The 27,545-nt window shown below is 34.9% G+C and overlaps 1 protein-coding gene across 1 annotated transcript; it reads right to left on the bottom strand.

Moving 5' to 3' along the window:
- Positions 1-1,502: 1,502 nt before the first annotated feature.
- LOC126812344 (DNA (cytosine-5)-methyltransferase 3A) lies at positions 1,503-27,065 on the bottom strand. The gene is made up of 18 exons (XM_050538705.2): positions 26,790-27,065; positions 23,847-23,996; positions 23,457-23,555; positions 18,061-18,178; positions 17,827-17,952; positions 12,974-13,018; positions 12,611-12,696; positions 11,468-11,515; positions 10,807-10,871; positions 10,624-10,678; positions 7,916-8,047; positions 7,721-7,793; positions 7,483-7,628; positions 6,429-6,522; positions 5,212-5,360; positions 4,878-4,963; positions 4,206-4,409; positions 1,503-3,683 (listed from the first exon to the last, which is right to left on the bottom strand). The coding sequence occupies exons 1-18, from the start codon at positions 27,054-27,056 to the stop codon at positions 3,530-3,532; spliced, it is 2,097 nt and encodes a 698-aa protein (XP_050394662.2). The 5' UTR covers positions 27,057-27,065; the 3' UTR covers positions 1,503-3,529.
- Positions 27,066-27,545: the final 480 nt, after the last annotated feature.

Here is a 27,545-nt window from a genome sequence, read left to right as displayed (position 1 = left end):
CATAAGATTAAAAATCTTAATTGAATGTACTTATAGCCAATGGTTACTATATCCATTTTCCGGCAAGTTCAAACCAATCTGATTAAAATTAATTCAGCTATTGAGGTTTAAGTATCCGAAAGCGAAAAACGGTTTTCAAATTTTCAATTACAACCTTAATCCGGTTGATTGGCTGGTGACGTGACATGCACTACACATACTATATACATTATCTATACAATACACACCACCAGTTGACAAGTGTGTACGTGTCGGTCATATATTATTTTCATTATTTCATTTTTACGGTCTATTTCAGAATAATGAAGTCAAATCCGCCGTATGATGATAACGGACCTTTATTTACAAATCGCTTTTCAATCATGTTTGACTTTTATGATACATTTTGCATGACCACATCTTTTTACCCCTGTACTCTTTTACTCGGGGAAATTAGAACAACAATACTCTTTTGACGAAAATGTATCTCGAATCGATAGGACTGCACACGATGTAAGAGGGTATTAAAATTGCTGTCGTGAGAAACGAGGGCGACTGTACATTATGAAACAAATTGATGTAATGAATCTATACTCTGAGTTTCATCACTCTCATCCAATTAGAACCAAAGTTATTGTGTTCCAATTTCTCAACCAATCAAATTGCTTATCTCTGCTTAGCCTTGGTGGAAAATGTGCATTCACCTTGGCATTCACCTAATAAACACCTACACAAAGTTTGAATATTTTACCTCAATCATAGAAGAAGAGTTATTGGTTTCCAAAGTCTCGACCAATCAGAATGAAGTCTATACTTAGCCCAAGCAGAAAATGTTCATCATCGAACACTGTCAAGGGTCTGATGTAATAAAACTATACACAAAGTTTCACCACTCCCACTCAATTAGAATCAAAGTTATCGAGCTCCAATGTTTCGATCAATCAAATTGCCTATGGCTCTGCTTACCCTGAGCATAAAATTCTCATTATTGAACTTAGTCAAGGTATTGACATAATGAAACTGGAGACAAAGTTTCAACACTCTCACTTAAATAGAATCAAAGTTATCATGTCCCAAAGAATCAACCACTCAAATTTCTTATTTCTGCTTAGCCTAAGCAGAAAATGCTAATCTTTGAACCCCATCAAGGCATCCACTTAATAAACACCTACACAAATTTTGAACATTCTAGCTCAGTTAGGAGGACAGTGAGCCGGACAGGCAGGGATGGACAGTCAGACAGGCCGGCGGCTGGACAGACCCACTTTAATAGTCCCCTGCTATCTTCAAAATGCAGTGGTGGGGGGGGGGGGGGAGACAATAAAAGCCCTGATGTGCCCATGGTTTTTAAAATACTGAAACCTTTCAGGAAATTTAATGTCCACAACAGTAAGTGCCTCAGTGTGATTTCAGAATCATTAATTTTAATAATTACTACAACAACCATACCAAACTAGCCCATAACAGTTTAATAACAAAAATTGTATTAACAAAAAGATTTACCTATCTGGTAAAAATATTACTCATTTAGTCTTAATTTACATAGCTAATAATTCAATCTATAACCGTTTCAAATTAGAGGAAAATACATATACAAACTAAATATAAAAGACATAATTAAATTCATTGCTTTATACAGTTATACACATATAAACCTGATGAAATTATAATGAATAACCATCTATAGTTAACAGATGACATTACCAACAACATTATGTATTAATAATATAAATAAAAAAGACAAATCAGTGTCGGACAAAATGACAGGCACCAGAGGCTTCGTGCCTGACAAAGCCTGAATCTGTGTCTGACATTGTCTGTGACAGGTGCCTTATTTCCAGGCTTGGATTATCTAACAATTAAGATCATTTATAGAATCCTGAGTAGTATATAATAATGTGTAGTATTTAAAAATTATAGAATCCTGAGTAATACGTAACAATGGTATGTTCCTTCACAGCATGTAACAATTAAGATATAATTAACATAAATTATAACTATACTCTTATATGACAATCATTAGAAAAATATAAACCAGATATAATAAATCATAATATTAAAAATTCATCCGTAAATCATAAAATACTCAAGGTCAGTAATTACATATCTAATAATAATGATTATGTACGTACATACAATTAGATAAAACGTATATATAACTATATATGTATATGTATTTATGTAACAGTCAGTAGCAAATTATTACAATTTATCTGTTTTGTTCAATATACAACAAATCATTGTGATATTTTTAAAAGAAAATAACATGTAATCATAAATATTCAAGGCGTATGAGTTTATTATCTGGTTTTAAATTATGTCATCGTAATGGTTTTTTTGGTATTTATTAAATGTAATGCCAAGTAATTTAGATTCACTTAAAAGTTAAATTCATGTATATATTATTATACTGATGTCCAAAAGAGACTTTACCAAGACTTCGAGAGACTATTGAACAAAAAACCTGCAATGAGAGGGACATAAAATAAAAGCGTATATTAACACAAGCAGTTTCCATGCAATTTTCGCATACATTTTGCAAGAGATGGACAGAAACAAGCTAAATAAAGCGATTTTTCATACAATCAGGGACCATAATCCAGATAGTTAGGATCCGATCCGTGCATGTATTGAAAGGATAAACATATATTTTAAGTTTCATCGAAATTGGATCAAAATTGTGACCTCTAGAGGGTCCACAACCTTGATCTTAATACTTTAATACTATTTGTGTACATAGAACATAGAGCGGCCATTTTGTCAGGCAGTTTCAGTCCAATTTCCAGAAATACTAGCTCAATCATCATTTTTTTTTAATTGGATAAAAAATTTGACCTCTAAGGCGACCACAAGCTAAAAATGCAATTTTTAGTACAATCAGGGGCCATAATCCAGTAAGTAGATGCCGTTCGATATGCGGGAATATGGAAAGGAACCAAGATCTTTGTGTTATAACCATACATTTCAAGTTACCTCTAGTGTCCACAAGCTAAAAACATGATTTTTCGTACAATCAGGGGCCATAATTCATTAAGTTTCGATACAATAAATACCAATATTGAAAGGAACTGAGATCTTTTCGAGATAAACCTATATTTTCGTCAAAATTGGACAAGAATTGTGACCTTTACAGTGTCCTCAAATAAACTGTGGATGCTAAACTGTGGATGGTTGTCCAGACGGACAGGGACGATGACAATATACATCCACATGAAAATGTGGGTGTATAAAAAAACAAACACACACTGGAACAGTCTATAAGTTGAAATATTTAACCATCATTTCAGTTCCATTATATTTTTCTTACTATGGTTTCATTTTGATATCATTATAATACATCTATATATTTTTGAGATCACAATTAACATTTCAAGTAAATAAATTAATAATATAAATTCAGATCAACCAAATTACTTTCTTGATATTATTCATAACACCTGGACAGTTACCCAAGTTTTTATTACAATACTATTAATAAATTTATATAATGCTGTCTGACAAATAATGGAAAAGTAAATAAACTACCATTCTTATTACCCTCTTGATCAAGTTATTTTTGTTCTTCTGAACAAGCATAATACTGCTTTAAAGGCATTAAGATATTCTTCAAGACAGTAACACTCCAAGATTTACCCAATAATTTCTGTCGTCTTGTTGGTGGTAAGTTACCAACATCAGTATAATGTGATGGAAATCCAAAAACTCTGTAAAGAATGATTTTAGCACTGATAGCAAATTACTGAACTATGAAGACAAAAAGGATTGCATAAGGTAGTAAACGGAAGGATATGTAGTAAATATATACAATAAAATCTCTAACCTGAATATAAATATGAAATGAACAAAATTTCATGTTATGGATATGGGTCAGTTTGTATCTAACAAATATTTTTAATGCCTGTGTAAAACAATTTGGTCACAGCACTGACACACAAATTTCTAATATTAAAATAGCAGGGTTCTAGGTTGGCACCAATAGTATTCAGATATATGCCCCAAATCATCAATATGTCATTCTAGTCACTGCGTGTAGTGCAGTCCTCCTGCACTTACTATGAAAATAGAGCATACATTCAATATGCAGTTTCCTTCTGTTACAATTGGCTTCAACCCTATGCCAGTCCGGTTGTAAGCTGTTTGTCATGACAACAGAATGAGTATAGTGCAAACCTCACACCATCACTTACAGAAAGTATTAAAAAACAATGTCCATGCTTCGTTCTTACCTTTCTAATTCTGGTATCCATATTCCAGCATCCATTCCATCCATTTTAACAGGAAATCCTTTATCATCTTTACCTAATCTAAGACTGTTTGTTCTAGTAGTTACTGTACGTATTCTGTCTACAGTTGCTTCTCGATTACAATTTTGAGCTAAACAACTGTTCAACGTGACTCTTTGATGAGAAGATGTAGAAATTGCAGGTGTGCTGTAATGATTTTATATTTTATAATTTGAAATGTTTGTTGACAAGAAGTGGCCATAAATGTCAAGGGATCAGGGAACTGCACTGTCAACTAGAATATCCTAGACATGGGCTCAGAAGAACCTTCAGGATTTTTCCAGCCAGGTCTTCACTGGTCAGGGGTGAGGCTGACAAGGAAAGAAGTGTGCCTAGTCGTTTCCTAGGATAAAAACTTTTAAGTGTACACATAAATAAAACTTTGACAGTTAAAACTCCACCAAGAGCAGGCCCCACATTACACATGTAACCATAGAAATGAAATTTAACATATCTATACTACAAGACACCCTCCCCCCCCCCAAAGTTAGATAGAAATATGAATATGCAATTTGCAAGAAGTAGCTTAAGATGAGTACTAAATGGACCACAGAATTATACATTTCTTTCTCTCTGATACAGATTAAATTTGGATTTACTTGCTCCCAAGAGTACCTGTAAAGTCCCGGTATATTGCCCCAAAAGTATCTTGATCTGTTCTGAGCACTGAAATATAGGCTATCCCATCTGGCTGCTGGACACTAAAAACACATAAAAAAATAAAAACAAAAAATTGATGAAATTGGAACTTTTTGTTCACTATCGATATATCAGCCCTGTGACTATTGAAGTGAATGTTAGTTCTAATTTTTCCATTCAAAAAAAGTTCTGTAAAGTATTGCATTCTTAGAAACAACACTATCAGAGATTATGAAGACAAATATTCCCCTCAATAAATTCTTCTGAATGCATGGATAGTTTATTTTACAAAGTACATAATATACACTACCTTCAAGAATCTAGAGATAACCTTCTTGTATTCTAATTTCATTGATGCTACATTCTCATATAACCAGAATAAATGTCTTTCTTTAGTCTGTTGTTTACGAATTATTTCTAGGATCCTCACAAAATCAAAGAACAATATACCGGTACCACCTGAAAATAGATGTTTTTATAGAATGTAAACTAAATAAATAGTGACTTCCTCCCACTTGGGGGATCACGGTGGCTAAATGGTTAAGACGCTGGCTCGCTAGCCTTTAGGTCGAGTGTTCGATCCCTGCATTGGCCGAGAAAGTTCATCCAGATTTTCCGGCGTGGTTCCCCCTTGTCAGTGATGCAGGACAGAAGGCCTGACAAGGACAGCTGTCTAGTCATTCGGATGAGATGATAAACCGAGGTCTCGTGTAAACATTGGCGTGCACGTAAAAGATCCCTTGACAGTTGGAATTCGATATAAGAGTTGGCCGTAATGCCGCTGTCTGGGCAAAATTTCCCTCGTAGCACACTGTATGGCGTATATATGCCCGTCTTCATTAGCCCAGTTCAGAGCAAAACAGTAGGACGTTAAACCCCATTTCATTTCATTTCATTTCCTCCCACTTGTTTACATTTCAATTTTGGCAAATTTTCCCATGAATTGTGTGTTCTAAACAACTAAATGCAATGGATGCGCTAGCTCTTTTAATAAGCGGTAATGACGAAGATACTGATCATTGGTCGAACTACAGCAATAAAAGTGATTTTAAAAGTGAATATGCCCTAGATTCAGACGAAAATAACAAAGAAAATGACGTGATGATAACACTTATACTCGTAATAATTCTGTAAATACTATTGATCTACATGGCCGGCAATAGAAATATTGGAATAGGGCATGGTTGCAATATTAGCAGAGTTCAAAACTGTTGGCATGATTAGCACTCCAAGGTTATGGATTGGAGTTAAAATTGAATAAAAGATAAATTTTCTGGTTAAATATTTTTGTTTCAATATTTCACATAATTATAAATACATATAATATTAAATTCACACCTAACATTTAGTTCCAATTAAAATGATGTAATTTTTTCAAAATCGTGTTGTAAATTTAGGGTAGGGTATGCAGCAACCAAAATATTTTCAGGGTTAAAGAAAGGGTTAAATCATAATATGTGTCATCCAAAAGCTTTTTGCCATAAATTTCTATTTCAATAGCATAAATTAAAGTTGGGTAGAGCATACCAAAGTCAAATCCTTTTTTATCAGGATTAGCTATAGAAAGATCATTACAGGGTGAACCACCAATTAACAAATCCACGGGAAGTAATTTAGAAATCTGAAATTAAAAAGAATATAATTTGTCCATTTCAGAGTTCATAGCAGCCAAAATTATTGAAAAAAGCAATTGGTAATATTGGAATTGCAGTTTCAAGATTTTTTCATACTAGGCCCAATGGTATCTTTGAAAGTTCCTCAATAATTTGGGGCTTAGTTTCCCGTTGACAGTGGTGTAGGGCTGAGGGCCTGGCAAGGAAGAGTGTCTAGTCATTTGGATGGGACGAAACACCTTGCCATATATTTAAAGAACCTTTGACAGTTGTTATTCGAATAAGAGTAGACTGTAATGTGGCTGTTTGGACAAAATTTACCCCATAGCACACTGCATGTCTTATGCCGGTCTTTATTAACCCAGATGGGGCAGAAAATGTTAAACCCAATTTCATTTCATTTCAAACACATATCTGTATCTGTATTGTAAAAGAAATTTGTCATGAGTTGAACATGACTTGTCTGAAACACTGTTATCAGAAACATTATATATATTGAGACAATATACAAATTTTAACATTATGTTTTATTACACAGGCTAGATGATAAATGGTTTAGCACTGACATTACTTTGGTGGTTGATTGATATCATGTCGTGATGCCGTGGTGTCGCCCTTCACAACCCGACATCACAACATTTTAACCCGACACTATCTTCAATAGTCCATCTTCAATGGTTCGGAAAAGTAGGAAAATGAAATTAAATGGGGTTTGACGTCCAACTGTTTTGCTCCGGGAGCCACAGTGGCTAAGTGAGTAAACCACTGGTTCACTAGCCTGGAGGACATGGGTTCACCCCCCGCTGTTGGCCGAAAAAGTTCATCAATATTTTCCGGCATGGTTTCCCCTTGTCATGGGTGCAGGAAGGAGGGCCTGACAAGAACAGGGCGACATCACGATATGATACCAATCAGCCACTCCACACATACAGTGGAAAGTAATAGAAAATTATTGTATCTATATTTACCATATTTTCATTGATTGAAGTGACATCACCAATCTGTTTTACTTGGTCACCATGGTGAACTGATGTCACCATGATGGCATCTTGGTCAATTTCACTAGCATGGTATTCTTCAATTTCTAGTCCTAATTCCTTTAAAACCAGTATACCTACAGTACAAAATATGTTGTAAGAGTCTGGACATAACATGTGTAGATCTTAAAATTCCCTAAAGACGGTTCTCACAAACAAAAAAACTCACCAGTTCCAATACCATCAAAAAGACTAAGAACACGTAAGGGTTTCTTTTTCTTTAAGTGGTCAAAATTTGGTATCTGAAATAAAAGAAAGAGGAAATATCTATTAGCAACATTTTGAAAATCTCCTTAATTTCTGTGTAATAAATTTATTCAATGTAGGTACAGAAACACAGATACATAAATTCTAATTGTATTACCTGATCTATCACTTCTGTCTCAAAAAACTGAACTATTCTTTGTCTCCAATCATGCCGAGGTTGTAATAATCCATGTGAAGATTTATGATATGGCATACACAGAAAACATTCCCATTTAGAAACTTTCTCAATCTGTAAAAGTAGCCAAAATATAACATGTACATACTTTTGAAAATAGACATCAGGTGAAAATGTTAAGAAAATTTTGTTGACAGGGCAGCAGAATTCACAGTCATTTTCAGGCACTACTTCATAGAAATATATATTCAACAACAGCAAATTTTGACTTTTTTGGTTCAAACATCTAAAACATTTGCTATGGTTAGTCATGGAGAATTCCATAATGCTTAAGCAATCAGTATGAATATTACAAGTTCCTTAACCAGAACTAAACCAGACATCAATTACAATATTATAATCGATTGTTTTCCATAGTCTACCAAATTCACTTGCTGACGTCTCAAAACCACAAGATAAGCTGGTACTTTCTGTGTCATGAAGCATGGATTATGACTGACATGATACTGAAGGTATATTCCAAGCTTGATCAAAATCCAAGCTTGATCAAAATCCATTCACTTAAAGGTTGTCACATTTAAAGATTTGGTAAATCGAATTACAGTAGACAAACAAGCCAACAGTAAAGGCTGATGTCCCCCGCCAAATCCTAAAATAAATAGATGACATATATTGATTAATTGCACATTTATCTTTTCAAACGTATTGAGCAATCAAACTGATTATCTATACTTAATCTAAGCATCAAATGTTCACGATCCAACTCCGTCAAGGTTTTGAAGTACCTGGTAGTGAAACTATACACTAAGTTTCATCACTCTCCATCAGTAGTTAGAATCAAAGTTATCTTGTCCCAAAGCATCGACGAATGAAATTGGTCAAGACATTCACCTAATGAACATCTTCATCAAGTTTAAACATCCTACCTCAATTAAAAGCAGAGTTGTTATGTTCCAAAGTCTTGACCAATCAAATTCCTTATCGCTTAGCCTTAGCAGAAAATGTTCATTATCGAACTTAGTCAAGGTATTGATGTAACCAGCGGCTGCCAGGCAGGATACGCCCACATTTTCGAAAGATGGATAGAGAACAAGCTAAGAAGAAAGTGATTTTTCCTACAATCAAGGGTCAGAATTCAGGAAATTACAATTCAATATGCGCAAATATCGACAGGAACCGAGATCTTTGTGTTATAAAGTTACATTTCAAGTTTCAACAAAATCGGATAAAAATTGTGACTTATATAGGGCCCACAACCTTGATATACCCTATTTTTACGCTATTTGAGAACGAAGGGCGGCCATTTTATCTGTCAGTTTTGGGCCGATTTTCACGAAATTCGTCCTTAGGGTGTAACGGTGATATAATAATAAGTTTTTTTAAATCGGATAAAAATTATGACCTCTATAGGGTCCACAAGCTAAAAACGCGATTTTTCGTACAATCAGTGGCCATAATTCAGGAAGTTACGGTCCGATATGCGCAAATATCGAAAGGAACCAAGATCTTTGGGTTATAAACTTACATTTCAAGTTTCAACAAAATCGGATTAAAATTGTGACCTCCATAGGGTCCACAACCTTGATATACCATATTTTTACGCTATTTGAGAACGAACGGCGGCCATTTTGTCTGTCAGTTTTGGGCCGATTTTCACGAAATTTGAACTCAGTCGTCCTTGATGTGTAACAGTTATATAATGATATGTTTTTTTAAATCAGATAAAAATTATGACCTCTATAGGGTCCACAAGCTAAAAACGAAATTTTTTCGTACAATCAGGGGCCATAATTCTGGAAGTTACGGTCCGATATGCGCGAATATCGAAAGGAATCGAGATCTTTGGGTTATAAACAAAATCGGATAAAAATTGTGACCTCTATAGGGTCCACAAGCTAAAAACGTGATTTTTAAACAGGTGCCATAATCCATGAAGTTTCAATCCGATACATGCCAATATCGAAAGCAGCCTTTATCTTTTGGAGAGAAACCTATATTTCAAGTTTCGTCAAAATCAGACAAGAATTGTGACCTGTAGAGTGTCCACAAACAATTGTGGACAGACGGACGTCCGGACGGACAGGGGCGACGACAATATACGTCCACATGAAAATGTGGGCGTATAATAAAACTATACACCAAGTTTCATAACTGTCACTTAATTAAAACTAAAGTTTTCGTGTCCCAATTAAAGCTTCAATCAACCAATCCAATTGCTTATCTCTGCTTACCCTAAGCAGAAAATGCTTATCTTTGAAGTCCATCAAGGCATTCAACTAAAAAACACCTACACCAAATTTGAACATTCTAGCTCAATTAGAAGGAGAGTTATTGTGTCTCAAAAAGTGTGACCGACAGACAGACGGACAGACCCATTTTAATAATATACAAAGAGGTTTTATTCCAATCTTTATATAAATTCACATTTTAGAAGTAATGCTAATACATTTTAAATAATTGACCAATCAGATATTAACTAATCTAATTAAAAATCATGTGTTTTTCAGTTCTCTTTTCATTTTTCTTTCATTTTATATTCTGTATTTATTTTTTACAGTGCACAGTTATTTTTTATTAGTATTAATTGTTGCTGTTTCAGGTGTGACATTAAACAGCCAATGGAAAAAATGAGAAAAAGATATATAAAGATATACTTTTAATTACATTGGATTAGATAGAAATAAGATTACCTTTTCAAGTATTTCTGATCCAGCCATTTCATCAATACAATCAACACAATATACTCTGTTTTATGAAATGAATAAATATATGTACCGGTATATAAAATATAGAAAAAAATTTAGATTTGTAAACTGAATACTAATTTCACTCCTGTTCACATAATACAGTTATATAGATACATGTAGACTTACCTATTGCAGGTATCTTTATCGCATACAAATAAAGTTCCCCCACAGCCACATATGGAACAAAAGGCCTGTGAATAATATAAAAAAAATCTTTTATTAAATTTAAGATTTGATAAAACTGTATTACTGTAAAAAAAAAAATATATACAACACACATATGTAAATTACCGGGTAGTCGGATCATGAACTGAATGGGATTGTATTCGCCAAGTATTTGATGAAGATCCTTCGTCTATTCAGTGTATGATTCAGCTTGTATATTTATGTGATTATCAAAATTACAACTGTGTTAATTACTTGCATCGTGAACTGAATATAGCTGCATTAAGCGTCTAGAGCCTACAGTGCGAGATTCAACTTTAATATTTACGGGATAATCAAAATTACTGTTAATTGTGTAAAAGACTTGGATTGTGAACTGGATCAGGTTGTGTTCACCATATGGCCGTTTCAGGTGTTGTACTTGATGATGAACAGTAAAATTTACCTGCATGTTTTACCCAGTAATATTAATCTTCCTGAACTCTGGGAATTAGAAATTAGTGTGGGCGATATATGGCAATATATTATACATGGGTTTTAATGATAAGTTATTTGCGGTTTTGATATTGACAGATTTAAAAATCGTTTATAAACCTATATGTTATGGAAAGAAGATACTTACATTGTTATTATCTTCATCAAGAGCAAACATAGTTTCTAACACATCAGACTACAAAAATATGATAAAACAAAAAAAAACCCCAAAAAACCCAAATTTAAGGATTAATTTCCATAAATTGTATCCAGGGGGTTGGGTGTCTGAATGCTTTAACTTATGCATGTTAAATCATCTGGTCTGTTATTGAGTCAAGTGGCGTGGTTTTCAATCCCAGCTTGTGCGTGACAAGGAGTAGTGTCACATGTGCGCATGTTTCCTACCACAGCTAAAGACCCCCAAGCGTAAGCAAATTGTTGAAATAAAATTGAACTACAATGGACTCTGTCAATTCCGACATCGCACAGGATCGATACAATATGCCGGATTACACAGCATGTCAGAATACTCAATTGCCTCAATACCGGAAGTATTATTGTACCTTCGAATACTGGAAGTATTATTACAATGCACCCTCAAATACCCAGAAATTAAAATATGATATCACTTTCTGTACTTATTGTACGTTCACACATCCTTATGATATTATAATGATAGTGATTTTTCATCTCGGCAATTTATAATAATATCGCTGTATTTGACATGAGAAACTCAAATCAAATACAAAGCGCTCTCTTACAAGAGATTATAAAATTATCAAGTTAATCAACAAAGACTGACACATGTTTTATGCTCACAGATAATTGATTGGTGATTGCTTGTGGTTTAACACCCACTGATTGAGACCAGATTGTTCTATGTTAATTGAATGCAAATCGTGTGATTGATGTCGTAATTCGGAATATTCTGAATCTGGCTGAATTTTGGCTGAAGTAATAAGGAAATAAATCGGGACACGAAAATGATGACGGATTTAAGAGAATGCCGTAGTATTCAGATGTCGGAAGTGATGTTAATCCTGAAATGACAAAGTTTGTATCTAGTGGAAGTTAAGCTCTCTATCTCTATCTAAATATCCATATTTGAATTTTTACTGTGTGCATACAGTATACATTACTCTTTGATGTTAGACATAACCTTTTTCTCGACTATCTTCCAATAACATTATCATTCTTGACCAATACCTCACATTAGAATATTTGTAATGTTTATGGTCAATGATAGGGTGGATATAATATGCCATAGTTTTCAAAAGTACAATTGAGATACCTTACAATTTCCGCATACACCACCTTTAAATAATGGATGTTGATCCACTAATTCAACATTTAATTCAGAACAACCAATACACACATCTGAAATATATTTATTATTTTTATAAATACAGATACTGTATATTTCCCAACGTGACTGTTGGCATTCAGCAACGGTTTATTCCCAAAATATTTAAATCAGGTCAACTTAATCTATACAATTACGATCTTGAATTGAAGATAGGTTGATCCTGCGACGAGGACCTGCCTCTTATACTGTATTAAAGATTTAATGTAAAAGTTGCAAATATGTTACATGGCTGTTATTACATCAGTTCATCTTTAAAAAGTTAGCAAATCTGAGTTTAGTATGGCCTACCTTGAATCAAACACTTTCCTTCCTTAACAGCTTCTATTGCATTCTCTTGAAAGAAAATGATGGATAAAAAAAGCTTGTACATCAGTAGTGAAGAGGTTATTTTGTGTGGCGGTATAATTAGATTGAAAATTCCAACATGCTATTGTCTATTCATGTAATTTCTAAATAAAGACAATGTATAATCCAACTTCTTTATTTGTTCAGTGTAAATTTTAATTCTGTTTCATCTTCTTTCTATTATTAAGATGAAAAAGTCTACTTCATTGTCTCTCTACATGTTAAGCATAAATGTCGAACAAATTTAGAATTTTGATACTTCTACCTAGCAACCATCATTATGACGTTGTTTGGTGTCGCCACTGTGCGCTCAATTTGGCACCTCATCGGGACCATTACGTTGATACAAACGACTCACTCTTCATCAGGTTGAATGATTTGGCAGAGTGTTAAAATTGAAAATAACATCTAACATGATATGGTTTGCAAATACTATTTCAAATATAAGCTAAACAGCATTTGTGCAGGATTTGGAGAATTTTATTTGATTTTTTTTTTTTACAGTTGAGCCAATTAACCTTTTTTTACTGTTGGTCTATATTCTATTACTGCTCTGAAAAAAATGTCTCTTTATATTATACCATCCAAACGACTAGACAATGTCCGTGCTAGACCCCCGTCCTGTATCAATGACAAGGAAGGGAGAACCACGCCGGAAGGAATCGGTTATATCATAGAAATATATTTCTATGGGTTATATAACATCGTCAGCTAGTGTCCACATAACACTAGCAAAACCAAGCTTTATAATATTTCTGACATTATTAGTTCCATCCATGTGATTTGCGGAGGCTGCCGTTATTGTAGGCAGGGGCAGTGTCTAGTCGTTCAGTTCAGACAAAAACCCTTGGCAGCTGTCAGGGCTAAATTATTGAAAAAGAGTTGAACCACATGTTAGTCCTTAAGTGACCTAGTTTGTGTGTGTGTGTGTGTGTGTGTGTCTCTCTCTCTCACTCTTTTGCTCTCTCTCTCTCAATTTCAACACTCCGTTCAACCAGACCAACATAATGGTCCCGAACATAATGATCCCGGCCAGGTGCTCAATAACCAAATGAACACAAAGTGGCGACACCATACGACTTCATAATGATGGTTGCTAGGTAGAATGAAGTATGTAATAAACTCTAAATTTGTTGATATTCATGGTAAACGTGTAAGGCGTCAATGAAGAAGATGTTTTTCGACTAGAAAATAGAAATAAGATGAAATAGAATTAAAATTTACACTGAACAAAAAGAAGTTGGATTATACATTGTATTAATTAAAAAATTACATAAATAGAAGCTAGATATTAGAAGATAGCATGTTAGAATTTTAAATCTATTATACCGCCATAATTTTGTGGTAACCCACTTAAATTATTTTACTCTTGTTTTTATAACATGAGCATTTTAACCCATTAGCTGCCACAAGTTTAATTAATGATTCCATAATATCAAACGCTTAAAATATACATTTGACCTAATAAATGACCTGTTTTGTTCATTCAACTATCATGAAAAAGCTATTGAAAATCATACATTACAACCAAGTGTTATTTTATAGCTAATAAATTTATCTTTCCAATGGTATGTAGTTTTTAGATCACAGAGGTATAAATCGTGACCATAAACCATTTTGAAAGTAATGGATATATAAATAAAAAAAAATTTTTTTTTGAATTTTTCAAAAAAAATTTTTTTTTATATACGCCTATATATATATATTTTTTATCCTGTTTGCATGTATTCAAGACTTCAGACATACTTTTACCACTTATTAGAAATAACTACATGCATACAGGATAAAAAAAAAGGATGCTAAAATAAAAAAACAAAAAATAATAGAGCATTTTTTTTATTTTATATTATCACTGATTGTCACAACTGTTCACATGTTTATCCAATTCACACTAGTTTTATTCTGTTCATATTATTCAAGTCAAGTCAAATTAGTTTTATTTTGGTCACATCATTGTTATTCACCTGACATTGTATTTTCAAATTCAAATTATTCCGTGAAATTTTACATAACAATCACCATCACGGCACAGATTTACTCGACAGTGCGAACACCCAAAACTTGATACCACACAGCGATCAGAGGCAGTTCTTTTCTTTTCTTTCAGGCACCATTGGCAGGCTCTCTTTCTTCCATCAAACCTAACAAGGTCATGTCCTGGCATTATGTTTCTCTCGATGACTTTCTGTATTTCTCTTCCTTCCCATGAACATTTACGTTTGCGAGAACTAAAATTGTCTGCTAACTGGTGGACTATTCTCAGTTTGAATGTCTTCAAGGACCACTTTCTCTTATTTTTTGGCAATGGCATCCTAGATGAGTATCACAAAATATAAGCGTTTACAACCGCTATATTTAGCAAGGCAAAAACCAGATACTTCCACCACTTCTTTCCAGCACGTCCAAGATTATAATAAGATCTGTACTGGTCAAGGTGATCTACACCTCCCATGTTCTTATTGTAATCTACCACCATGGTTGGTATCTGAATCATTTCATCTTGGCGATGGCGTGTTCTGGGCTTCTCGGTGTCCGAACCATCATTATTTGAGGAGACAAGATAAACATCCCGTTTGTCCTTCCACCTACAGAAGATAATATCCCTGTCAGTGGCCATCTTCACACTTTCACCAGGGGCGAGACGTGGTTCATCAATGGATTTAGGAAGGCCTTTACGATTCTTTCTTACTGTTCCACAATAGTATGTGTCAGCATCTTTTAGGTCTCTAACCAGGTCAAGCGAGGTAAAAAAGTTGTCGCAAAATAATTGGTGGTTGGATAAAATAAATTTCTCCATTAGGCCCATTACTACTTGGTAGGCAAGGCCTTTGTCAGGAGCATCATCATCTGATCTGCCAGTGTAGACGTCAAATTTTAGGCAATAGCCAGTACTTGCATCACATAAGCACCAAAGTTTCATTCCCCACTTTGTCGGTTTCTTGGGCATATACTGTTTCCACTTTATACGACCGTTGTATTTGATCATGGCTTCATCTATCGAGAGAGCTGGTCCAGGGCCGAATAATTTTGGGAATTTGTCTTGTAGTGTGTCAATAAATGGCCTGGCTTTACAAAGTTTGTCTTCTTTATTTTCATTGTTTGGATCTGTAATGTGTAAGTACCTACTCAAGGATTCATAGCGGCGACGAGACATCCGGGAACTTACATATTGATCACCCAATGCTGAATCATTCGACCAGTAATCTGCATACTCAGGAAGCTCTTTGATTCCCATTAGCATCATTATGGCAAAGTATGCCTTCATCTCGTCTGTTGTGGTAGGTGTCCAGTGCGAGTCGGAAGTCTTGAGAGGATCAGCAGGATCTGGGTTGTCTGGCGGACTCTGGTACACCGCATATAAGTTGGTCATATTCGCCACCTTCTCAAAAAAATCTTCACCAATACATGCAAGTAGGTAGTCAACTTCAAGGGCATCATAGGCCAGGTTGCATTTTGGCCCCCGATCTTCTCTGAAGGGTAAAATGTTTGGTGTTGGCATGTCATAAGACCATCCTTGGTCCAAGGGGGGTCTCTGGTTATCACCTCGAACTCTTCCTCTGCCACGGCCTCGACGACCCCTTGCTGCTGGACGACCCCTTGCTGCTGGACGACCTCTTGGTGCATTATCATCTTGTGGAGGTGTGGAGGCTGGTGAAATATCAGGTAGATCGGAGTCATTATCGGATACTGTTGGAGCAGCCCAGTCAAGATCACTATCAGTGTCTTCATCATCAATCTAAAAATATAAAAATATATTTGTTCTGTAAGTCAAGTTTTTATAACCACACACTATCAAGCTTTATAACATTTTTTGTAATCTTGTTTATGGTAAGCCTGAATAAATATTCTACTTGTAATGAGCATGGATAGTTGCAAACTACAGTTTCAACAGTAGCCAATGTCTATTTTATTTTTTTAGGCTTACATCTATAATAAAACAAAATAGGAAAAAGTGGCAAGATCGAGGCGTCTAAAAACAATAGCCTATTGAAATAATTATTGTATTAGCCTCGGGGGAATATTGTCACGTGACACCAAAATAGCAATTTACCGTTAGTAGGTCTAGCCATTTGTAAACAAATGAAACAAAGTATATCTATGTCACTCACTTCATGACGTCTCTCACAACTTCAACAAATAAATTCTCAACATACGCACATTATTCCCCCAAAAATGATTAGTTTGAATAAAACAAACACATGAACCCCTTATGAATCCTCAGGACTAGACTGTCGACAAAGTTACAAACACGTTTCATAGAGAAAACGAAACAAATAAGTACGATTTTTGAAGATAAAAAAACCTACCTGCATAGAGATTTCTAAATCCGAATGGTCTGGATAACCATCAGATTCCTCGCCACTACTTTCTTCCAATTCTGAATCCGATTCCATCAAAAGACCCAATGCAGTCGTAACATCCATTCCTTTACTTGTGCTAGCCATTTTGAAACAGTGGAATGCAGGTCACAAGTAATGCAGGTCAGAGGAAAAAACCAGTTAGTCCCATGACTACCGTTAACTTCCGGTATCAAAGTTCAAAGTTCACGCTTTGTTTACTCGGAAAAGTCAAATACAATGACCCGGTTTTCACACCTCGAGCGTGTCGGCACATATGTTAGCTATCAAAGGAGCCGTGAATCAATGATCTCAGTGCAGTATTTTTGATACAGCGGACAATATAAACACCCGGGCGTTGACGGACGTTCTGAGGAAATATAGTACGGACGTTGGCGGACGTTCTGCGTGCTATTGGGTTAATATTATGAATAGTAAGAATTTGTAACAAACTCTTACCTCTAGTATCTGGTTTTTGCTGTTTGACCCCTTTTGATTTAGGCACAGATTTATTTGCTACTTTCTTTAACACATCATCACCAATCATTTTTAGATGAATAGTAACTGTTTCGGGTATATCACAAGCTTAAAGATGCAAAAAAAGATTAGACAGAAGTGTTAAAACCTGTAATCAAAAGGACAAGTTCGACTGCCAGTTAATAGATCATTCACTCATCAGTAGCTTAAATTTACCTGTTTCTGCTTTTGTACGTTGATCATGCGGTTTAAATTTAAAGCCACGTTTTGCCCAAGCTAGAAGATAATCATCAGACAAAGAATCTATCTTTAATCCACATCTGCTGCCAAATATCTTAAAAAAATTAAAAAATTCCATCATAAATTCTAAATTCGCTTTCGGAACTGAGAATAGCATTATTATTATTTTGGTGTATTTCTATAGCACATTTTCCACATAGTGCTAAGATGCGCTTTACAATTCAATAAAATTATAAAATGAAGATAGACAATATGATAAAAACTAATTGGAATAATAAAAACCAATAAATTGGCACACATTAAAAGTATCATAATAATAATAGCGTAAAAGAAATAAAAATTAAGTTAAAAAATCAGTAGTAAAGTTCAATAAAATGCTTTAATAAATAAAAAAGATTTTAAGATATAATAACTAAGATAGGTACACAGGAGCCAAACCATTTAGACATTTAAAGGTTAATAGTAGGATTTTATAGTCAATTCTGTAAGTAATAGGTAGCCAGTGGAGGTTAAATAATATTGGTGTCATCGGCATAGAGGTGATATCCAAGTCCATGTTTTCTAACCAGATTACCAAGAGATGGTGTATATAAACTGAACGTGAAAAGATAAGTTTTGACAATTCAGGTTCACTGACCGTGCTAAATGAACTGAGTGAGGGTGGTAGAACTGTCAGATTTGTATTGCAAGATATCCCATCTCCTGAATTCAGTGCAAGATTGGCTCTAATGATGGATATTTTATTAGGAAAATATGAAGAAAACTTATCGGCGAGTTGTTGATCAGTGTTAGCCTCGGGTAGTAAAGTCACACCATAGTTGTAATCTGATAATGCATTGGAAATACGAATAAGCTCTTTAAATTTGTTGTCACTATTGTCAATTCTGTCAGAATAATAAGATTTCTTAGCACCAACAATGCATCAAATTGAACTTCTCTACCTGATATAGTTTCCGATGGATCTGGAGCTTGGAATTTCTCCATGTTCGCTCAGCTTTATTTCTACATCTCGTCGCATGTAGTGTTTCGTTATTGAACCATTCTGAATTTGGACGAATTCTAATATGTTTGAGTATTCGATAAAGCTTATCGAATGTGGATTGCAGGTTGGATCTTTAAGTTAATAAAAATTGGGAAGTGATCAGATAAGATAGACTCCTGTACAATTAGATTACCAACAAAATTTTCGCAGAGTCTTGATATTACAAGATCGAGGGTATGACCATGGACATGGGTTTTACTTTGAACATGTTGGTGCATTTAAGTTTTAAAGATGATGGATCATTGCTGTTATCGTAATGGAAGTCGAAATCACCTAAAACAAGTAGGTCACAATTACTGAAGGCAACATCCTCCAGGAATGACTTAAATTCATTGAAGAATAAATCAACCAATTTTTCAGGTGGACAGTATATAATTATTATCCATATGGTTTTCTGTTTTATAGTTACAAAAGAGTCCAAACATTCAAAGCTCTTGAATTTACAGTAGTTGGTTTTGGTTTGGTAGATTTGATAGTTGATTTAAATATAAGTGCAACCCCACCACCCTGTGATTTCCTAGGTACACTATGTATAGAATATCCGGAGGGTATCAGTTCAGCTAATTAAGATTGATCATTAGTTTCAATAAGCCAAGTTTCAGAAGGTGCAAATCATGGGTTCCACGTCGGCCGTATATGCTGTTACTAGATCTGACCCAATTACGGTCATTTTGCACGCCGGAAAGAGAGTCCTTTTTTTTCCAAAACCCAATTTTTAAACATGGCTACGATCGACCTCCACTATGTAACTATACAATTGTACGGCCAGTACAGAATAATGCACATGTATAGAGGCCACATAATTTCGTCATTGGTGTTACCGAGTTGTATACATAGTCGTCAACAGATTGAGTGTTGTGTTGATAAATAATGATGAATGTCTGGTAGTAGAACAATAAAAGTTAATTGATATGTGGGAATCTAATCAATGGCGTGAAACAGTCCATTGTTAATCATTCACATATTGTCCACGTGTCATAAGAATTTTCTACAACAAAGCCGTTTACCGCTATTACGGTCACGCACGATGTATACAAGATTATTATGATCATTGAAAAAAGGGCAATTGATATGAAGTACTACTCTTCGAATCCAACCAACTGTCATATCAAATAAAAACAGCATAGACATTAAGTAAATCCTCAACAACATATGTGTTGGGAGAAAAATGCATTACAATTTTTTTATCGATATTACGGCCTTGTGGGAACTGCAGAACTAAAATCTAGAGATAAGTTAACATATGCTTACCGAAAAATTAAGTATTCCAGTGCTATTGTGCAGCAATATTGATAATTCCATGTGTTGCAAAAATGTTGTGTATATATGGTTACTCATATATACGATGATATTCTAGGGGATGATATTCTAGGGGGCGCTAGTGTCGCTAGCTGTGAAGTTAGTTATCCGTTAGTTATTCATTATTAGGATTTATGTCACAATTCTGCGGTCCGTAATGTCGTAAGAGATGGTCTAAAACCAATAAATGTGAGATATATGACGTGGATAATTATATATTTATCTTCATTTCGAAGTTATTGTATTACAACTCAAAATTATCCAGGTCAGTGTGTTTTCTATAGAGCACATGGTAATTACGTGTGAGCTACTGGAATGATTTTTCTCTGGCCAATTCAGCTATTTCGATTATTTAAGTAGTCAAAAGGGAATATTTAATTAATAAATAATTATCATAAGCCTTACTTATATTTATTTTTTCAGTCCAATATTCATTTTTTGTGTACCCCATGATGACAAAGTGGTATAGACATGTGAATTCACAATACCCTACCACGAATAAGAAACATGAAATTACTTTGAAAAGTTTTTGTGCGTTATCAAAAATGACCAGCAGTGAAAATTTTGAAGTGGATGCCCTGGTGCAAATAGATAGAGTTGATTAGTTTGTATAAATGCATTTAAATCCAATGTCTTATTCCGCACTAATCTACAGTTCAGAAAAGGAAGAAACGTGTTGTAGTTGTGGTTTTACATGATTTGTTAGGACTTTTCTGTAATTCAATATGAATGAGGTTTTTTGGAATTTGGTTCATTGCATGAGTTTTTTTTAGAAATCTTGAAGTAATTAAGGTGGGTATGTGATACTTAGGTTTTCTCCTGGTTGGTTATGTTTTAATATAACATGGGCTATTCCTTTAATTTCATGATAAAATTTACTGCTTTCACATTTAGTCACATTTTTTCTCAGTTGTAACAGTTCATGTCAGCTATAGATTAAGGTAGAGTTTTGTTCATTAGGCGTAATCCTAATATTCATAATACTAATCACAAACACACACCATATGTGACATAATATATAGTGAACTCATTGATCCTTGACACAATTTAATCCAAATTTACTTATCCATAGTTGACTGGTCACTATTTAAAATCCAATAAAAATGTTTAAGCACAGATTTCACAAAAAACAAACACAGTTTTTTCCAATAATTTTAACCAGTCATCTTAGTTCATATCCTTATGACAGGTTGAGCCAATTTCCAGCACTTAGAAAGATAGATAACTTAATATAATGCCTAATACGTGTAGTGCAAATAGGAGCTGACTTCTCACGCTACTACTACTATTTAAACTAGCATTTAAACTAACCCACACTTTTTACTGTTTGTCAGCATTTTATTCCAAATATCTGGATTAAATTAGTCAGCCCTAGACTAACCTATTTCAATGGTTTTTAGTAATTGAACTGGAATATACAGGTCACAATTCTATGGAATACAATTACTGCTTATAACTGAGCAATGTTTCGACTAGGCTTCTCTAGTCATTATCAAGCAATGTTTTTTAACATGTATATATTGTCTCGTTATATTTATATTTTATCATTGCTTGCTTAAAGCTGAACTCTGATTACAAAACTACAGAAATAATTAAATTAAAAAAAGGTAACACCTTAAACGACCGCCATATATACTTCTTTTAAATTTGAAGAAGAAACATGGCGATTGCTTAGGGGTAACAAAAACACAGACAGGCCACCCCCAAATCAAATAATTGAGGAGAAAAAACAAACAAACATATACTGGTACTACTAATGATAATTCTTTTTTTTTTTTGATTTTAGTCAGAGTTTGCAGCCAAAATTTAAGTGTGCATGGTGCAAACATTCTGCTAACTTAGATATTGTTAGCCACCGTGAAACTATTCATTAAATAGAAATTGGGTCATTTTTGACAAATAGGAAATATTTTAAAAATGGGACAAAAAATAACCTCAGATTGCATCAAAGATTTGTGAAAGTTTTCTTCAGCATTTTGTTCACATTCAAAATGGCTTATCGGCGTTAGTATTGGGGGTAACAAGTTCAAAAATTGTAGGAATAAGGAACACATTGATGCCTTCAAAATGGCATATTAAAAGTTTTTGTAACAGCTTCCGGAAACTTCCGGAAATTGCGGAGGCCTTCCGATTTTTCACGAACATGAATAGTTCTCTCCATTTTAAAATAGACTAAAAATGACATATGGTCGTGTTAGCCCCAGATATTATCTTTCATTTTGAGAGACCTTGTTCGATAACATTTTCAACCGTTTGGCCGCCATATTGGATTTTACAAAAAAGCAATATTCTGCCACCATTTTGATTCAAAACTTTTTTTTTATTTGAACCTACTTCAAATGGCAACAATTCCTAGGGAGCCGATTTTTCAATTTCGATTTTGTTTACTTCTTGTTTCACTTTGAAATTCTTTCAATGACCCTTCACCTTTGCATATATGATGACCCTGTTGCATACTAACAACTAATACCAAAAAGTTTGGTCTTGAATTAAAACTTCCGGTTTTATTAAGAGTTCAAAATGACAGATTTTTTTCACTTTAATAGGTACTGGATGTTACTATACTCAATAGTTAATGGTGTAACTTGATTTTTGACGTGACAAGGCGTGACCTGATGTACCGAAACATGTCAGGTCTGCTTTTCGCAGTTCTAATTATATAATTTAAAATTTAAATACAACAATGTTAGAATATGGCAACTGCCATACCGAACCACCTCAATGGTTCCCACAATTTATTTTAAGCGACGGTCTCGCTCCTGTCAAAAGTACCAAGCAACCCCATTTTTGGGGTCACAACCCCAAATTTACGAACCCTGGACTTAAGGCCTCTAAAAGTCTTAATCTGGTCATGAAATCAGTCATTACTGTTCAGTCAGCAAGTTGCAGTCGATTCCATGGGCAAAATAGACTAGTACTTCGACGGTTCAGATTTATCATAATTTCGTTATGTATAAACCACACTAAACTAAATTTTGTATTTTAGGGGATCCTTGCATCCAAGAAACTCAACAACTAACTATATTCTTACATGTATGCTCTCTATCAGAGCCTTCTGGAACATCTTGCCTTTACCATGACATTTATCATTGAAGTTAGCCAGGAATGGAATTATTCTTTCATGTGTCACCTGTAAAGTAAAATGAGATTATCTACACAATGAGTTTTTTCCATCAAATGGTAAAGAGGTACATGCTAGTAGATGTTTGGTTGCCTGACAACCACAGTTTTTTTTAAATTGTAGAATAATTTACATGTTTCAAAGATCAATACCACCAAAACAACAATAATAACCAGAACTGCCAAAAAAGAGTAAGAGGAACTGATAAGTGTTTGATTGCAGGATTACATTTTATTCATAGGCAAATACAGATGACAATACTTTGTTGTATATTAATTAAAACAATGTTAATTTGCTTACCAATGAGACTTTATGATCACCAAACCAATAAACCCAGGAACATCCAATATCTTCTGTATATAGATTACACATAGAACCTTTAACAATAAGACCAGGCCACCACTGTAAACCTGCTAGATTAGCGAACACTAAACGACCTAATTGTTCCTCCTGAAATTACATGTTTAGAGTTATTTGAAAGATTTGCAATACTAGAAAATTCTGTCACAGACACTATCCATGCATGACTATAGTTTATCACTCTGCTTATCACTCATCGAACTTAATAATGACAATTACCAAATGAACATCTACACCAAGTTTAAACATTCAACTTCAATTGAAGCAGACACACTAACCCATACAGTCCTCTTATGTCTACCAACACCAGGAACTGGTTTTGGCTAAAATGTCATTTTTTACTCATTGTGCTTAATTTAATGATTTACAGTAAATCTACTTTAAAATGCTAAATCTATTTTCTAAAAACTGGAAACAGGAAAAAGGGTACGGCAACACTCCCATAGAGAGTAATTATAGCTGGCAGGTTGGTACATCTGCGTGGTAACTGGATCAAAAAATGATACCGGCGGGGCGGAGTAGAAAATAGAATTAAAGAATCCCCGCTCAACAGAAAACCACAACAGACTTGTAGAAGTAGAGGATCGTTTAATTAATCAACGTTTCGGGTGCAGTACCCTTTTTCAAGATTGAAATTATAATAATCCTTTGACGCCTTATATACAATAAAGGTGGTGACGTCACAGGATTTTTAAATTTATAGCTGGCAGGCTGGTACATCTGCGTGGTAACTGGATCAAAAAATGATACCGGAGTAGAAAATAGAATTAAAGAATGCCCGCTCAACAGAAAACCACAACAGACTTGTAGAAGTAGAGGATCGTTTAATTAATCAACGTTTCGGATTATTATAATGTCAATCTTGAAAAAGGGTACTGCACCCGAAACGTTGATTAATTAAACGATCCTCTACTTCTACAAGTCTGTTGTGGTTTTCTGTTGAGTGGGGATTCTTTAATTCTATTTTCTAAATAGTTTCAACATATTCTCAGAATTTTAGCTACAGCAAATAAAATATACTAAACAGCAAAAAAAAACCTGCCAGTACGATTTCAAAATCAGAGAGGCACTTTAATCAAATCATTCTAGAAAACAACTTACTAAATGGATCAAATCAATTTTTTATAAACAGTATGTTGACACATTAGTGATTAATTCATCACAATTCCAAGACATTACGAGAAGGTTTAGAGTCTGTACAGCGTCTGTACATGGAGTGGACCAGACGATTGATGAACGCCATTGGCACCTGTAACCACACTCTCAGAAAATCCTGGCGCAATCCATCGGCTGTGTTCGGTCTCGGTACGATGTTATTAAGTCTCTTCTGAATTTCATCCCAAAGATGTTCAATCGGGTTTAAGTCCAGACTAAGGATTGGCCAGTGCATAACGTTGACACTGTTCTGCTGTAGAAAGTCCCAAGTAACTCTGGTGGCGTGGGCAAGGGCGCTGTCATGCTGCAAAATGTTGTTTCAATGACGTGCGAAATGTGGTATGACGTGGGTTCTGAGAGCTTGATCGATGTAGTGCATTGTTGTGATGCCGCCTCCTCTCTCTGGACCAAGATTTTGGAACACTACAGTACCCAATCTCTGGTTCAGGTCGATTTCCACACCAAACCATTATGCTTGGGACCTCCCCATGAGTCTCGTTCCATGACACATTAGTCATAATAACGCTGGCCACGTTGATGCCATATTCTGGTCCTGCCATCTGCAGTTGATACGCAACACCGACTCTCATCTTTGAACTGAACAGTTCTGTATTGCCTGTTGTTGGGCAAACTCTAGACTTTCACGTTGATGGCAAGGGGTGAGGATCGGTCCACGGCAAGGTCTACGGCAATGGATGTTCTCTCTGGTGAGACGTCAGCGCACTGTATCGGTACTGATGGGTCTTCCGTGTGTTCCCACGGTCTGACGTGCTTTCTCAGATGCCTGTGTGAAGGGATTCTGCACATGCTGTCGCACAACATTGCAGTCTTATATCCTTGTGGTAACCCTTGGTCTAACAGTTTGGGGGCGATCATCCGTGTTGGTGGCCTGAAAGCATTGCTGAAGCCTGTAGATGGTACGAACATTGACTTGGAAGTGATTGGCAACGGCTTGAACTGTGAGGCCAGCGTCAAGTCTTCCAAGCGCCTGGTTCATCTGAGCTATCATGACGCTGTAGTGTGAATGATTCAACCAGGTAGGGGGGGCATTTTATAGGGCTGGTCCCAGTGAACAGCACATGCAGCATGAAAATCATGAAGAACACATTACCATCTCAGAAGTCTGGTTGCATTTTTGAGAACATTCCTTGGGTTCAATTCTGTGTTTGGGAAGGAGCCTTATTGCTCAGGTAAAGTTGGAGATGTGGTCACAAACATACAACAAAAACATTCAGCATGTTTTATGCAATGCGTCTATTCAAAGTAACATACCAACCTGACGTTTCTTTTGCTGCTTAGTATATTAATATCGACAACTCATTAACTCGGTAGATATTTTTTCAATAAACTTTATATTTTGATTATTGAATCACTTGTCCAGATCAGTCACACTTCAATGGAGATTGACTATTCTTTAAAATCAATTTGTTTTGTACACCCTTAAAAATCTCCAATATTTAAAATAAAATTTCACCAGTAACTCTGCCCACTATATCTTACCAATTACCCCAGTTGAATTATTTCCACCACACTAATGTGACCATTACCCTTTACCACACTAATGTGACCATAACCCTTTATTTAAGTGAATATTACAATGGACAAATTTTAAAGGTAACAAGCTGATCCTCCCACACAAAATTTCTTCTTCAGTTCAGTGGAATCCCTACTATTCCTTCAAAAATTCAGTACAAAGAAAGTTTGTCTCTAATCAGAATAGATACTTACTATATCAATAACTTCATCTCCTTCTTCTATAACTTCTATATGATGTTTCTTCTGTTTACATTTAGCACTTGGTAAAGACTTTATATCATCATTATTTTTTGTTTCATCAACGTCGTTCTTCTTCTTTTCTAATTCTGCCTTTCCTTTCTGGTTTTTCTTTGGAGTTTTTGGTAAAATCTGGAACAACTGTCTCTTTGCTGGATGCTCTCTTAAAGTTTTATCTCTTCTTTGATCACCTTTGGAATCCATCGGTGCCACAAACATCATCTTTTTGATAGGCTGCTAAATAAATTAATTCATTTATGTATAACAAAAATATCTGGATTTCCCAACTGAATTGCAAAGTGGTATCAGATGTTTAAACGGTGTAATCAGGTTTTTTATTTAGTATATTATTCAATTACTAATGAGAGAAAGAAATGGGGTTTATCTTCCACTCGACACAAACTAGGTCATTTTGGGACTAACATATGGTTCAATTTTATTTCAATAATTAGCTTACTCATAGGGGTCGGAAACCGAAGGACCAACGAGGTTGGACAGGCGACCCCACTCCTTGTCACGTACAACCGGGAATCGAAACTACGTCAGTTGACTCAATGACAGACCTTATGATTCAGTGCACACGTGTCAACCATTCGCGCCTCCCCCCCCCCCCAATTACTAACGAAAATGAAGACAATATGGCTAAATGTTAGAATCTCAAAAGAATCTTTGTTAAAGATGTGTATTTTCAGTTTCTTACCAGTTCAAATA

This window comes from Patella vulgata, chromosome 2 (assembly GCF_932274485.2).
Source record: "Patella vulgata chromosome 2, xgPatVulg1.2, whole genome shotgun sequence".
Lineage (NCBI taxonomy): Eukaryota > Metazoa > Mollusca > Gastropoda > Patellidae > Patella > Patella vulgata.
The sequence above is the reverse complement of the archived record's forward strand: the minus strand, read 5'-3'. Positions and strand labels throughout refer to the sequence as shown.